Source organism: Bubalus bubalis, chromosome 11 (genome assembly GCF_019923935.1).
Source record: "Bubalus bubalis isolate 160015118507 breed Murrah chromosome 11, NDDB_SH_1, whole genome shotgun sequence".
Classification (NCBI taxonomy): domain Eukaryota; kingdom Metazoa; phylum Chordata; class Mammalia; order Artiodactyla; family Bovidae; genus Bubalus; species Bubalus bubalis.
The window spans coordinates 92,954,990-92,971,153 of record NC_059167.1 but is presented as its reverse complement, the minus strand read 5'-3'; the positions used below and the strand labels follow the sequence as shown (position 1 = coordinate 92,971,153).

Below are 16,164 nucleotides of genomic sequence, written 5' to 3'. Positions count from 1 at the left end.
AGGTTTTTCAGGCGGCAGGTAAGGTAGTCTGTTATTCCCCTCTTCAAGAATTTTCCACAGATTGTTGTGATCCCCTCAGAGGAATGTTGCCCTGGACAACTGCTTGAATACGATTCCATGAGAGACCCTGAGCCAGAACCACCTAGGTAAACCACTCCTAAACTTCTGACTCTCATATAATGTTTAACATAACAAATCTTCATTGTTTTAAGCTGTTAAATTTGGGGGTAATTTATTATACAGCAATAGAAAACTAATACTTTCCCTTATTATCACTTTATATTTACTCCTACCCTCTCTTGACCTTCCTCCAATTTTGTAGGATAAAATAGGATATTGTGTGTCTTTGGAGGCAATGATGGACACATTTTTTTTTCAGCTCTGATATTTTTTGTTATATTTATTTAACAGCTTTTTTCAGTTAAAATTCACAGGATACAAAACAGGCCAACACAGTTTTGGAATTGTGGTTAAAAACTATACAACTTAAAATTTGTCATTTGAACCGTTTAAAGTACAATTCAGAGGCACTAAGTGCGTCATGACGTTGTACAGCGATCACCACTATCTGTTCCAGAACCTTCCATCTCCCAAATGGAAACACCATACTCATGGCTGACACGTTTCCAAAGATAAATTTAATTTTTTGTCCCCTACATCTGGAGTAATCAGGTAGTAAAAAGGAAATTAAATAAACAAAACCATAGGTAAACCAAATCAGAAAGAAACACCGTTAATACTTCAAGTGACAACCTGTGAATCTGTTTACATTCCTGTACAGAATAAGAAAACCCAATGACGTTTACATTGGATTATGGATAACGTAAGATCTCAAGTAAAAGTTTTACCAAAAAATTGGTCTTTAAGATTCCTTTTGAGTCCATCGTGTGCAGAACATCCGCACGGTACCCAGCAATCAAGGACCTAGGATTGGGAGCAGCTGTTGGGAGCACGGCAGGGGGAGAGAACAGCTATTGTGTAGTGACGGCCTCCAATCTCAGAGCATCAACAGTGCCTCCACCCCGGGGTTAGAAGGGTCCAGAAGGAACACTGGGCTCAGTTATTCATAACATCTGCCACAGGCTTGGGAGTGAGTGAGAAGCATTTTGGCCAGCTGCCTGCCAGCCCAGGCGTGGGGTACAGGCTGGTAACAGGGGTCATTAGTTCTAGCACTGTTTCTTTCCATTCATCGTATTTTAACACAAACCAGTTGTCACCAGAGGATATTGCTGCTGAACTGAAGGGCGGCTGTGCCATGACCCATATTGTATTATTTGGTGGTTTTAGCTTCCAGTGTCCTCTGCAGACGAGAACTAAGGACTATTGGCAGAAGAGTCCCTGCAGCAGGCATATTTCTTGCCCTTCTCCCTCTGGAAGACATCACAACTTCGCTATGGTGTCCTAGACCGCCCAGATATGTGCGCTGTGCTCCTGCCCCAGGAGGGCAGCCTGAGAACAGAAAAGTGACGGTTGGAAAATACTTATATTCAGCCCAGTACTCAGCTCATTAAACTAGCATCTTCCCTGATGTGAAACTTTCTCATTTATTCATTTGTTCATTCACTCACTTATTTTTTAGAAAGGTGTACTGAGTGCATTCCACACAGCAGGCATTGATCCAGGCATTGGAGATAAGCATTGAATGAAACAGTGGAGTTAATGCAAAAAAAAGGGTATGCAGATTTTGGCCACATTTTCCTGAGTTTGACACTCTTTGAAGCTCATCTGGACTGGTTCATGTTAGTAGGACATTGGTGGGGCTGAGAAAGAGCTGGAAGATCAAACTGTGTATCCTCTTCCCCCAACCTCAATACAAGCAGTAAAACTGAGAAAACAGAGAACCATGGTTACACCTTCTTCTGTGTTATCGAGGTCCAGTATCCCACATGCTGGCCAGTTCCTTTTTCAAACTGCCTACTACTTGCATCACCTCAGGACAGTATTATCCTTTCCCAAGGTTTCTCCTCACTTCTAGGGAAGAGCAGTGCAACTAAATATATTTTGACACTTAGCCACAATCATGAGAATAAACTCCATGCAACTAGAAAAAAACATCTCCAAGCAGATGACAGAGACCCGAGTGCTGCCATGAACGTGCCCACAGAGCTAGACTCGCCGTCTCTCTGGGTAGCGCTCCAGCTTCAGGGCCGGGGCAGAGGGGAGGCAGGCCTCAGCAGCGTATCAGAGACCAGTGGTGCTCAGAGTGCAGAAGCAAAGCGGCCTTCCCAGGCGCAGGAAGCCTGAATCAGAAGAAAGCGCAGAAAAAGTACCACAGAGGGTGTGGGGGTAGCTGGCAGTCCACACAAGATGAGCAACGGTTGGGAAAAACTGGGGGATAAAAACACATTTCTTAATCGTAAAGCCCCAAACTAAGGAATAGGCGTATTGCCAAACTCATGTTAATAATGAAACGAGCCTTATGCTCCATGACAGGATGAGTGATGAGGTGAGTGATGAGATGCATGAGCAAGGGGGGAACCAAGGCGGGTTATTCACAGGGGATGCCTGAACAGGATCTCTCAGGCAGGGAGAACCCGTGGCCAACAGAACCATTAGCGACTGTCTAACCCTTTCATTTGTTACAAGAAACGTGAATCACTCCAATAAAACCCGGCTATTGCAGAGGGAAATCTAACATCTGACTTGTGAGGCAAAAAGAACCAGCTGCTCCAGCCTCCAAGACTCGGTAACTTCCTCTTTTAAGTCAAATTCCCAGCAATCCCGCAGATAATCAGGCAAGGGAGGGTGAACCCAGTCACCCTCTCCTCTGGACACATACCCCAGCCAACAGCATCAGTGTTCAGATTTTATCAGCACCTCAATTGCACTAAGGGTTGAAATTAGACAACTCAGGGTGGTTTAGGAGCAAGAGCAGGGCCCAGAGAACCCAGGCTGGGAGAACAGACGAGACAAGAATCACACGAGTGAAGGCCTGGAGTCCAGCTTGCAAACAGAGAGGCTTTCAGGCTGCCCTCCAGGCTGCCGGAAATCCTACATCCAAGGGCCCCAGGCCCCAGTGGCCTTGGGATCACAGCGGGGGTCTTGTGCCGGGAAGTACACAGGCACGGAGTGTTTCTGGTAGAACTGCAGACGGGAAAGGAGCTTCTTGACGATGTGGGGATATTCTCTTGACAGGTCATGCCTTTCTTCGGGGTCCTGGTCAATGTCAAAGAGCCAGAGGGTCTTGGCTGGTGGGTCCGATGAGGGTATCACAGAAACATTATACTGAGATGGTGGGGGAAACCAGTGACCACAGCCTGGCAAAGAAATACAACAGTTTATTTAAGGAGAAGCATTGTAGGTAGGATCTATCTTCAAGGAAGGAGTCTAGGGGATAAGGTTGAGCTGGGTTGTGGGTATGGACATATTAAAAAAAAAACATGGCCCTTGATGCTATGTCTAGATCTTTCTCAGACTCTGACTTCTGGGGCTTTAACTAAACATGTCTCACTGCTTCACAGTGGGGCTGGGGCTTCCAGGAAATAGCAGGCATGTGTGTGCATGCGTGTGTGTGCATGCACAAGTGTGTATGTATGCACAAGTGTATATGTGTGTGCATGTGTGTGTATATCTGTGTGTGTGTGCATGCACGTGTGTGTGTAGCGGGGTTATTTTTAGTTGTCACAGTGAACTTGGGGGCGGTGCTTGGGGTGTGTACAACTGTCATTTAGTAGTCACGGGCCAGGGACGCTAAAATGTCTTACAAATATGGGACACTCTCAAACAATGAAGGACTGTCTTGCTGCAAACATCAAAAAGGGCCTCATTATAAACACTGCTTAATTGCATCACAGTCTTAACCGTCAAACCACACACCATAAAAATATTTAAAAGATGTCACCTCTAAAGAATGTGCTCAGGGGAAGCAACCCCTTTTCCCCACTATACCCTTGGTTGAAGATGTCTCTTTCAGAGACTGTCTTTGGCAGCTAGACGTATTGTGCTTGCCGGCCATGTGTATCTGAAATCCTTATTTCCCACGAAGCCCTGGAGCTGTGTTTCTTCCTCTCCCCCTCCCCCCACCTCTACAGGCATGTGTGCTAGGTCGCTTCAGTCGTGTCTGACTCTTTGTGATCCCATGTAGCCCGCTAGGCTTCTCTGCCCATGGGAGTCCCATGCGAGAATACTGGAGTGGGTTGCCACGCCCTCCTCCAGGAGATCTTCCCAACCCAGGGACTGCATCCACGTCTCTTACATCTTCTGCATTGGCAGGCGGGTTCTTTGCCACTACTGCCACCTAGGAAGCCTCCGCCTGCCCCCACCACCTCAACAGTTAGTTCCTAATGTTTAAAAATGTAGGACGAGATTACACCCCTCCCTCTCATTCAGCAGTCCAGAGATGGTGTTCTGCGAAAGGCAGCTATTCTTTGGAAAATCTCCCAGCTGTTCTGGTGGGAGATGCTAAGCCTTCTACCTGGGTAGCCTGTGAGCAGTTTCCAGTTCTGGTATCTAATAGCAGCATGGATAGATGTGTTGAAGGCTGAATATTCCAGAAGGGAAGACTCATCCTTGGCCAGAGCCATGCTGTTCCCAGGACCTGGGGAGAGGGTTTGGAAGAATTAGATCACTGTTATTGGAACGTGTCATTATAAATCAACGTTTTATATCCCTCCTGCAGAACAGTAGCTTTTATTCAACACTGGAGCGTAAATGTGTATCCTGCCACAGGAATGAATCTTCTATTAAATATAAACACAGAGCTCAAGTTACATGGAACATCAGTCATAAAACACCACAAATATAAAGGAAATCCCAAGGAGATTAGAACATTAATTCAACCTTAAAACCACTGTGTTCTGCCAATGTCCAGATGGCCATTTGCCGACCTGTGTACCGCGACAGCGTGCAGGGTTTCTTTTTTATGGTACCTTTTGTTTTTGCTATTGCATGATTGAGTTAAATAAACCTGTGTACACTTGTATACCTATGTAGATAATATGATACATTATAAAATGTACATCTTAATGGAGTCTGTCTCAAGTTATTCAAGCATGCCATAATAAATCGTACATTTATTTTTTTAACCCCACTTATGAAATCTAAAAGTAAGTAAGCAATGCTCAGTTAACTATTCAGATAAGATCATTCTGGTATATATATATTATTGGTTGATGTCATGTGGTCATGCGTGCTCAGTCATGTCAGACTCCTTGTGACCCCATGGACTGTAACTCATCAGGCTCCTCTGTCCATGGGATCCTCCAGGCAAGAACACTGGAGGGGGTTGCCATTACCTTCTCCAGGGGATCTTCCCGACCCAGGGATCGAACCAGTGTCTCCTGTGTCTCCTGCACTGGCAGGCGGATTCTTTATCACTGTGCCACCTATACTGCACCCCATTGATATCATGGGTTATATTAATTTATACTCTTGAGGTTTTATATTAATTGATCATCAGGTTGTGGTGGGGGGGGACACTTGATAGTACCTGCTCCCTCTTTCTCTCTTGAGTTTGGAACCAACTGACGGGTAAGAGGCCAGACGGATGGGGCTAAACATATGGCCTTTGTTACTGATAAAGCTGGTTGAAAAGAACATAGCTTCAGATCTGTGGCAGGGAGGCCGTGCTAATAACTGGCCCTTGTGTATTGACATGTATCCCAGGGACAGGCTGGCTCCAAAATTAGACAGACAAAAGGGTCCAAATTGAGCACGCCCAGTTTCTTCTTTTAGATAACTTCCTCCTGCTCCGGCTTGTGGGGAGGAGCAAATAAGGTGCAGCGAGAGAGACCTGAGTTCCACTCCAGTTGAAGACCCTGGTGAATCCCCAAAGGTAAGGTATGGAGGTTCCCCCCCTCTTACCTGTGCATGTTTAAACATCTCACCTTAGCACTTAACTGTAATCATTAGTCTGCTTTAAGTCCACATTCATCTGTTACTTTTCAAATATGGTGTGTAACTCCAAAGTTTGCCAGACTCCCCATCCGATGCCTAAGAGCTGCAGTGGGTGGTGTGTCTGTGAAGGCGCGCTCGCCACCATCTGCCCAGCTTCACCTTTGTGTGATAAAGGACTGTGAGAGTGCCCTCCACCCTGCCTGCGCGGGACTTCTGTGCTGTGTGCAGTTTAGTGCGGGAAGCTCTGTCACTGGTGGAAAAGGCAGAGCCCCATCCTCTTGTCAGAACTGTGGCAATGAGAGGCGTACTGCAGACGGAGCCAATAAACATCGGCGGTTTCAGACCTTCAGTCTTAACAGTCAGCACCAACAAATCATCAGCACCAAAGAGGAACTCTTTTGGACCTCTTGTTTCTGTTTGCTCATGGCTATGCTGGGTCCGATACAAGTGGATGCTTCTAGCGATCGAGGTGTGTGAGGATGTCCACTTGACTGTACATTCCATGCACAGAGAAGCCTGGCGGGCTATGGTCCGGGGGTCGCAAGGAGTTGGACACGACTGAACACACACACATACATACCATAGGAAGTACATTCTTAACACACAGACTGTGGTAGAACTGTGAGCACTCATAATCTACTGCTCACAAGTTTGTATATAAAAACCACATTTTGATAGCAAAGAATGTTAAATAAAAGGAATACGCTTTGTGAACATAAACAAAGGAAGGAAATGTAGCTATCTCAGCTATACTTATATACATTTACTTTTAAAACAAACAGGAACATAAAATACCTAAACAATAAATAAGGCTAAGACTAAATGATGAAAGATGCTGTTATCTCCTTAAGTTTTATTTGTTGGGAGAAATTAAACAAAAAGCAAAGTACAAAGAATAATATAATGAACACCCTGTGCGCTGTCACTCAGAATGAATAAATATTAACATTTTGTTATATCTGCTTCTTTTAATTAGAGAAGTAGTCAATGAAGATGAAGTGTCAGATGCCTTTTCTCCATCTTCAATCCCAGTCTCTTCACCCTTTACCCCAATGGCTGCTGCTATCATGACTTCAGTGCATCTTTTAGCCATTTAAAAATACAGTAACAGATACATGTGTCAGAGAATAATGCATGGTAGTTCTACACTTTAGAAATGTACATGTATGTGTTATGCTATATCTATTTGGCAACTTCATGTTTTTTATCCACTACTGTGTTTTTTAGAGCTCAGAGATGATGTGTATATGTATATGTATGTTTACTCCTTTTAATTATTTCCTATTTTGTTACATAAAACAGCACATTTTATTTATGCATTCCCCTTTAATAGGAATTTGGGTTATTTTACTTATTTATTTATTTTTGCTATTAGCGTTGACCTTTCACAATCTGGGTTTGAAATGCATGGGTCCACTTATACCCAGATTTTTTTCAGGAGTAAATACTACAATACTACAGGATCTGAGGTTGCTTGAAAACATATCCACCATGTTATGTCCCTCTGGTAGTGTATGAGGGTTTCAATTTGTCCATGTATTTGTCAACACTTATCACTGCCTGTCTTTTGTTACAGCCTATTGGGTATGATGTTGTATCTCATTATGGCTTGGATTTGCATTTCCTTGATGACTAATAAAGTTGAGCATCTTTTCATGTGTTTGTTGGCCCCTTGTATATCCTCTTTTTTTGGGAAAAGTATATTCAGATCCTTTCATTATTTAGTTGTAAGAGTTCTTTATATATTCCAGATACAGGTCCCTCATCAGGCCCAAATATTTTCTCCCATTCTATGGATTGTCTTTTTCACTTTCCTGATGGTGTTTTTTGAGGCACAAAAGGTTTAAATTTTAATGAATCCCAATTTATCTAATGTCTACTGTACTGCTTATGCTTTGGTGTCATATCTAGGAAATCATTGCTTCATCCAAGGTCATGAAGATTTACATCTATATTCTCTTTTAAGAGTTTATAGTTTAGTACTTCTGTTTAGATCTTTGACTGACTTTGAATTATATTTGTATGTGGTGAGACGGAGGGGTCCAGCTTCATTCTTTGCATGTGGATATCCCTTGTGTCAGCACCATGTGTTGAAGAGACTATTACTTCCCTAATTAATGCTTTTGACATTCTTGTTGAAAATCAGTTGACTGTATATGTAAGAGTTTATTTCCAGACTCTCAATTCTATTCCACGTATCTATATGTCTACATTCTTAAGTCAGTATCTTGATTATTGTAATTATTTGTAGTAAGTTTTGAAATCAGGAGGTATGAGTAGTTCAGTGTTTTTGTTTTTTTCTCCAAGATTGATTTGGTTATTCTGAGTCCCTTGAAATTTTTTTTTTTTTTTTATGAATTTGAGGATCAGTTTAATCAATAATCTGCCAAGAGTCAGCTGGGATTTTGTTAGGAAGTGTATTAAACTCATAAATCAATTTGGGGATTATTGCCATCTTAATATATTGTCTTCTAATCCATGAACATGGGATATCTTTTCATTTATTTAGGTCTTCTTTAAGTGCTTTACAGTTTTCAGAATATAGCTTTTGTACTTCTTTTCTTAAATTCACTCCTAAGTGTTTCATTCTTTTCAATGCTATTGCAAATGAACTATTTTCTTAATTTCATGTTTGATTTGTTCATTGCTACTGTACAGAAATACAGCTGATTGGTGTACATTGCTCTTCTACTGCACAACCTTGTGCAGTTCAGTTCAGTTCAGTTCAGTCGCTCAGTCATGTCTGGCTCTTTGCGATCCCATGAATCGCAGCACACAAGGCCTCCCTGTCCATCACCAACTCCCGGAGTTCACCCAAACTCATCCATCGAGTCGGTGATGCCATCCAGCCATCTCATCCTCTGTCGTCTCCTTCTCCTCCTGCTCCCAATCCCTCTCAGCATCTGGGTCTTTTCTAATGAGTCAACTCTTTGCATGAGGTAGCCAAAGTATTGGAGTTTCAGCTTCAGCATCATTCCTTCCAATGAACACCCAGGACTGATCTCCTTTAGGATGGACTGGTTGGATCTCCTTGCAGGCCAAGGGACTCTCAAGAGTCTTCTCCAAGACCACAGTTCAAAAGCATCAATTCTTTGGCACTCAGCTTTCTTCAAATCCAACTCTCACATCCATATATGACCACTGGAAAAACCATAGCCTTGACTAGACGGAACTTTGTTGGCAAAGTAATGTCTCTGCTTTTGAGTATGCTCTCTAGGTTGGTCATAACTTTCCTTCCAAGGAGTAAGCGTCTTTTGATTTCATGGCTGCAATCACCATCTGCAGTGATTTTGGAGCCCCCCAAAATAAAGTCTGACACTGTTTCCACTGTTTCCCCATCTATTTCCCATGAAGTGATGGGACCAGATGCCATGGTCTTCGTTTTCTGAATGTTAAGCTTTAAGCCAACTTTTTCACTCTCCTCTTTCACTTTCATCAAGAAGCTCTTTAGTTCCTCTTCACTTTCTGCCATAAGGGTGGTGTCATCTGCATATCTGAGGTTATTGATATTTCTCCCAGCGATCTTGATTCCAGCTTGTGCTTCATCCAGCCCAGCATTTCTCATGATGTACTCTGCATATAAGTTAAATAAACAGGGTGACAATATGCAGCCTTGACATACTCCTTTTCCTATTTGGAACCAGTCTGTTGTTCCATGTCCAGTTCTAACTGTTACTTCCTGACCTGCATACAGATTTCTCAAGAGGCAGGTCAGGTGGTCTGGTATTCCCATCCCTTTCAGAATTCTCCAGTTTATTGTGATCCACACAGTCAAAGGCTTTGGCATTGTCAATAAAGCAGAAATAGATGTTTTTCTGGAACTCTCTTGCTTTTTCGATGATCCAGCAACCTTGTAGAACCTGTTTATTAGTTCTAGTCGTCTTTTAGTTGACTCCTTGGGATTTTTTAAATACAATCTCATGTCATTTACAGATATGGATAGTGTTACTTCTCCCGTGTCAATCTGAATACCTTATTTCTTTTTCTTACCCAATTGCCTTGTTAGAATCTCTATTTAATGCTGAAACAAATGGTGAAAGCCAACATCCTTGTCTTATTTCTGATCTTAGGGTAAAATACTCAAACTTTCACCATTCAGTAGGATGCTAGCTATAGGTTTTTTTTTTGTAGATGCTCTATCAAATTGAGTAAGGTCTCCTTTTATTGACAGTTTGAGTGTTCTATCCAGAAAAAGTATGACATTTGCCAAAAGTTCTTTTCTGCATCTGAGATTACTAAATATTTTTTGTCCTCTAGTCTATCAATATACTATATTAATCGATTTTAACTATTAAACTATCATTACATTCCTGGGATGAACCCACTTAGTCATGTTGTATAACCCTCTTTATATGTTGCTGAATTCTACTTGCTAGTATTTGTTGAGGATTTTTGTATCTATATATGTGGAAGTATTGAATTATTAAATTGGTGTCTTCATTATTAAATTGACAGTGTATTAAATACATGGTTGAAACAGAAGACAAGAAGCAGAGATTTCTTAGAATGTTAATGACTTTCAGAATTTTTCTGACATAGTTGGACTAGATCCAGATTTGAAAAGTAAAAGTGAAAGCGAGTCTCACAGTCCTATCTGCCTCTTTGCAACTCCATGGACTGTAGCCTGCCAGCTCCTCTGTCCATGGAATTCTCCAGGTAAGAGCACTGGGATGCCATTTCCTTCTCCAGGGGATCTTCCTGACCCAGGGATCGAACCCGGGTCTCCTGCTTTGCAGGGCAATTCTTTACCAACTGAGACACTAGGGAAGCCCAGATTCAGAAAATATTTATTTATTAACAACTAAGTGACAAGAAAGCATTGTGTCCTTAAATTCTATGACATGGACTGATGAGCAAAGACACATCTCAGAGAAGTTTTGAAGGTAAAATAAAAAGATTTTTGGTGACTATAGAGTATAAAAGGTAAAATTTCAAGGTTTCAAGTTTGGTGATAAAGAAAATATTGACATTGGCAGAATAGAGATTTTAGAGCAGGAAACAGTGGTGATAACATGATCTAGAGTTAGGCATGTTGACTTTGAAAAATTAATGTGAACCCAAGGGAGAGATATCGACTACACATGGAGCAAAGACACTGGACCCTGTAAGAGAGACTGAAGGCATATACTGACGCAAGCGCTATCCGGAATGCAGTGATCACTGAACCCTGGAAACGGATGAGCTGCCTAGAGAGCGAAGCAAGAGGACAGCAGAAGCCCACAGAAAGAAACTAGTGCTGAAGGAAAACTGTCAGCAATGAGGCTGAGAAGACAAGAACATACGGAAGGAGACCAGCGCAACAGGGCAGCACAGGAGCTGGGGGGCAGAAGGCTCAGGCCACAATGCAGAAGTGCCGACCATTCCATCCATCCGCCTGATGGGTGAGAAAAGGGCATTGCATTTGTTAATCTCTGGGTAGGAACGGGGGAGTTCAGAGAGAAGTGTAAACAAACACACCTTTCTCTTTCCCTTCCGAGCTGAAAGCCACCTTGGAGATGATAAATCATTCCGGTCAGACAGGAATACTCAATTATAAGATGGATTAGCCTTGTGTATTGATTTTGGATGTAAAGAAGGAGATCAGCAGAAAAATTTAGAGTACACGAAGAAAATCACTATCTTGCTTAATATATAGTAAACGCACAGAGCTCCATCTCTGAGCAACCTCTGGAGTTCAAGTTTCCAGAATGAGGTGGACCAACAGGTTCAGTGGAGAAGTGTGTTTTCCAGAGCCAGAGGGGTTCCAGACGCACTATGGGAGTTGCTTTCAGATGGGATGGTGGGTTAACGGGTGAGGATCTAGGGTTCTAACTCCATTTCTATCAGCACAGTTTAACCCTTAAAGAAGAATCCATAATATATATTTGCTAAATAGATTGTGTTTCTCTATATTTTTGTTTGGAAAAAAGAGTCTGTGGCTAAGATAATTTGAAACACACTAATCATCACAGATGGCAGAGTCACCGAACTGGGAAGGGACTGGGGGCTGCCTGGACCACTGGGGATACTGCCTGGGGTTCACAGAAGGTGATCTTGCTCTCTTGGCTGTACAACCCATCCTCCTGACTCTTGGGAAACAACCATCTAGTCTTTGATTGTATTTTTATAAAATATATTTTTTCTGACTATGTAATTTATATAAGTTGGAAAACACAAAAATCTATGAACAGGAAAATTAAAATTACCTGTACATTTATTAGCTGCTGTTAACATCTTGGTGTATAACCTTTGAGACTTCTAACTATACAAGACTTAAATAAAATATATTAAGTTATGTTAGTAGCTGACTTGAAAATAAGAAATGGAAATTTCATAGCAAAAGTTTCTGGGACTTCCCTGGCAGCCTAGTGGTTAAGACTTAGCCTTCCAATGCAGGTTCAATCCCTTGTGGGGGAGCTAAGATTCCATATGCCTTGCAGCCAAACACCAAAACAGAAAACAGAAGCAATGTTGTATTAAATTCAATCAACACTTTAAGAATGGTCTACATTAAAAAAAAAATCTTAAAACAAAAGTTTCCATTCCTAGAGAAAACTAGCCAGGTTGCCATGTGTCCCAACATCGGTGCATAGCCAAGAGGGGTTGTCTGGGTCTCTCTCTCTGTAACTTCTGAGTAGAATGGATTAATTGTGGCTGCAGAACGGGGCCTAGCAAGAGGCAACCTTCTAACACTGCAGGAGAGCACTGCTGGGAATGGTCATAAGACAAAAGGAAGGGGCCTGGCGATGGAAGTGAGTCCTGATACCTCTCTCCCAGAAGATCACCGTGCACAGCAGTCCTGAGCACACACTCTGGGAACCAGATTGCTCGCGTTTGGATATCTGCTCCATCACTCACTGGCTATGTGACCTTAGGCGTCTCCTCATTTGTAAAACCAGGAAAATATAATTTATTTCACAGAGCAGCTGTGTGGCCTAGATGTGATGATGCATCGAAAATGTTTATCAGCAGTGTGTCTAGCGCATAGTAGGTGCACAATAAATGTCATTGTGAAATCTTGGGCAACTTTCTTAACCTCCCTTGGCTCAGTTTACTATCAATGAAATTAGTAGAACAACGGCAAACTGCTTAGCACAGTGTGTGGTCTATTTGTCAACACTATCACTATTGAAAGATAATAACAGCTAATACTTAGAAGCACTTACTACTGGAAATCATAAACTATGGTGGTAGGTATTCTATGTATATCAAATCATTTAATTCTTGCAGTAACTCTATGAAATAAGTAATATTGTCTGGCAATAAAGGTCACTGAATGCTAGCTATTATCAGTTTAATGTAAGTTTTTTCTTTTATGTACTGTTCTATTCAAGACTTTACAAAGAAGAGGAAAGTAAATTCATTACTATACCCGAACAAAAAAAAAAAAAGAAAACTAATCATTTCTCTGGTCTGCATTTGGAGAAGACTTATTTGTTCTCCAATTCATGTTCCAGAATTTGAACAGGACTGGCAAGAAAAGCATTTATGATGGAAGCATTGATTTGTCACTTTGAGGCTTTCTTTTCTGCCCTGTTTCGTGGTCTGCCATTCATTTCCACTGAACTCTATTTGTTTTTGCTTTGTTTGTTTTATAATTCACAAAGATCAGTTTAAAATTTCATTCTACCTCTAATGACCCATTTTATTCCTCATGCTAGTATGATGCCATCTTTGTACTTTGATGACAATGGATATTTACTTAGCAAACTTAATCACTTGTGCTAATGGGGAAAACCCCAAGCTTTCCCAGACATTTGATTATCAAACTGTGTTCTGAAATGCAATCTCTTCAGGTATACTTTTAGTGAATAGGTTGGATTTCAGTTTAATTAGCAACAACTTTGTTGTTGTTCAGTCACTAAGTCATATCTGACTCCTTGTGATCCACGGATTGCAGTACACAGGCTTTCCTATTCTCCACTGTCTCCCAGAATTTGCTCAGACTCATGTCCATTGAGTCGATGATGCCATCCAACCATCTCATCCTCTGTCATCCCCTTCTCCTCCTGCCCTCAATCCTTTCCAGCATTAGGGGCTTCTCCAATGAGTTGGCTCTTCACATCAAAGTGAAAAAGTATTGGCGCTTCAGTTTCAGCATCAGTCCTTCCAAAGAATATTCAAGGTTGATTTCCTTTAGGCTTGATTGGTTTGATCTCCTTGCAGTTCGAGGGCTCTCAAGAGTCTTCTCCAGCAGCACAATTTGAAAGCATCAATTCTTCAGCACTCAGCCTTCTTTATGGTCCAACTTTCATATCCACATGTGACTACTGGAAAAACCATAGCTTTGACTATGTGGACCTTTGTCAGCAAAGTGATGGCTTTGCCTTTTAATACACTGTCTAGTTTTGTGATAGCTTTTCTTCCAAGGAGCAAGTGTCTTTTAATTTTGTGGCTGCAGTCATAGTCCACAGCGATTTTGGAATCCAAGAAAATAAAATATGCCACTGTTTCCACTTCTTCCCCTTCTATTTTCCATGAAGTGATGGGACCAGATGCCAGGATCTCAGTTTCTGAATGATGACTTTCAAGCCAGCTGTTTCACTCTCCTCTTTGACCCTCATCAAGAGGCTCTTCAGTTCTTCTTCCCTTTCTGCCATTAGAGTGGTATCATCTGCATTATCTGAGATTGCTGATACTTCTCCTACTGAACACCTTGATTCCAGCTTGTGATTCATCCCGCCTGGTATTTCACGTGATGTACTCTGCAACAACTACCTTCACCTTTGGTGCTTAAAAGTTCTTGAAGTGGCTTGTTCTGTGACTCAGTTTGTTATGTGAGTCAAATTTGTCTCTTAAAGTTTATTACACTAAAGTTTTATTTACAATAAACATTTGATTGGCTGATCATTTCTTCAGTCCAAGAGAAGTTCAAGGACTCCCGAACTCAAGGTGAAGTTCAAGTCACTAAGGTGCTAGTCAGTCTGAATCCCACCACCTGCTGCCTGCTCCTCTGCCCAGATCATAGTGCATTCAGGCTACATGTGCGGGGACACGTGGGACACACATGAGGATCAAAGCACCAGTCTGCTCACAGTTTTTCTTGTCTCGAAAACTGTGGCCTTAGGCCAAGGCTGCCTCCCATCTCACTGCATGGTGAAGACTTACATGTCCAGATGCCAATGTGCTCACTGTTGTCTTGAGTTGATCTTTAAACATCATTCTGGATCTAAAGATGGAAGTTTTTCTCTAAAAATAATTCCTGAAAAACACTGTTGGAACCCCCACACTCTGAGCTGACACTTTACTTAATTTTCAGAAATAGGCGGGGAAAGCTGTTAACAGTCATAGAGACGGCCCTCCTGGCTCGAATACTGGGATGGACAGAGCTTTGAGAAACGCAGCAGCACTCCCCGTGCCATTACTCTCTAGTTCTGAAAAGGAACTTGGAGAAACCACTGTGCATTTCAGCGGCCTTTAGAATAATCTCTTCCTATTATCTTGTTAAATCATTTAACCACTCTGACTTCCTGTTTCCAAGTATGTCAAATGAGGATAAAAATAATGCCTGCCTCACAGGATGACTATGAGGATGAAATGAGATCCTACTGGCGGTAAGCGTAAGTACAAAAGTCCCGGTTACATGTTTCTTAAACTCCCACAGCACTTGCCACCAGGCTGGGCACACAGACAAAACTGACCAACTCAAAGAAAGCATTTCAGTTCAAGTCAAACCTGCGGCCTTCCACAGACAGCCATCAAAATCAAGGTGTGATCAATTACCCGACCCTGTAATGACTGAGATCTACATCAGCTGGAACAAGGTATTATTAGACAAGTATAAACAAGGGTGGGGGGCTTCTCTGGTGGCCTTCTCTGTAAAGAATCCACCTGGAATGCGGGAGACCTGGGTTAGATACCTGGGTTGGGAAGATCCCCTGGAGGAGGGCATGGCAACCCACTCCAATATTCTTGCCTGGAGAATCCCATGGACAGAGGAGGCTCGTGGGCTACAGTCCATGGGGCTGCAAAGAGCTGGACACAATTGAGCGGTTCAGCACACACAGCAAAGAAAAGGGGAGGGGAAATCGCAAGGCCTCAGTCAAAGGGTACAAACTGTCAGTTACCCAACTTAAGTCCTAGAGACCTATTGTACACCATGGTGTGCACACTTAACAACTCTGTGCTGTGTACTCACATATTTGCTAAGAAGGTGGAATCTTATGTCCAGTGTCCTTATCTCTCTCTCATACATACACAATGATAATAAACGAAGGAGGTGGGAGGAAACATTTGGAGGTGATGGATAATTTATGGCATAAACTGTGACACTGGTTTGATGGACGTATACTTATGTCAAAACCCAAGAAGTTGTATACAATAAATATGTACAGCTTTTTGTATATCAAT

At 42.1% G+C, this 16,164-nt stretch overlaps 1 protein-coding gene across 1 annotated transcript in view; it reads right to left on the bottom strand.

Annotated features, from left to right (window-relative positions):
* Positions 1-385: 385 nt before the first annotated feature.
* The window catches only part of ARSB (arylsulfatase B), a 180,076-nt gene continuing 164,297 nt past the window's right edge, over positions 386-16,164 (bottom strand). The window contains exons 8-9 of the mRNA XM_025296367.3: positions 4,415-4,537; positions 386-3,257 (exon numbers count right to left, since the gene is read on the bottom strand). Coding sequence (XP_025152152.2) covers positions 2,992-3,257; positions 4,415-4,537 — 389 coding nt within the window. The 3' untranslated portion in view covers positions 386-2,991. The remainder of the gene's footprint in view (positions 3,258-4,414; positions 4,538-16,164) is intronic.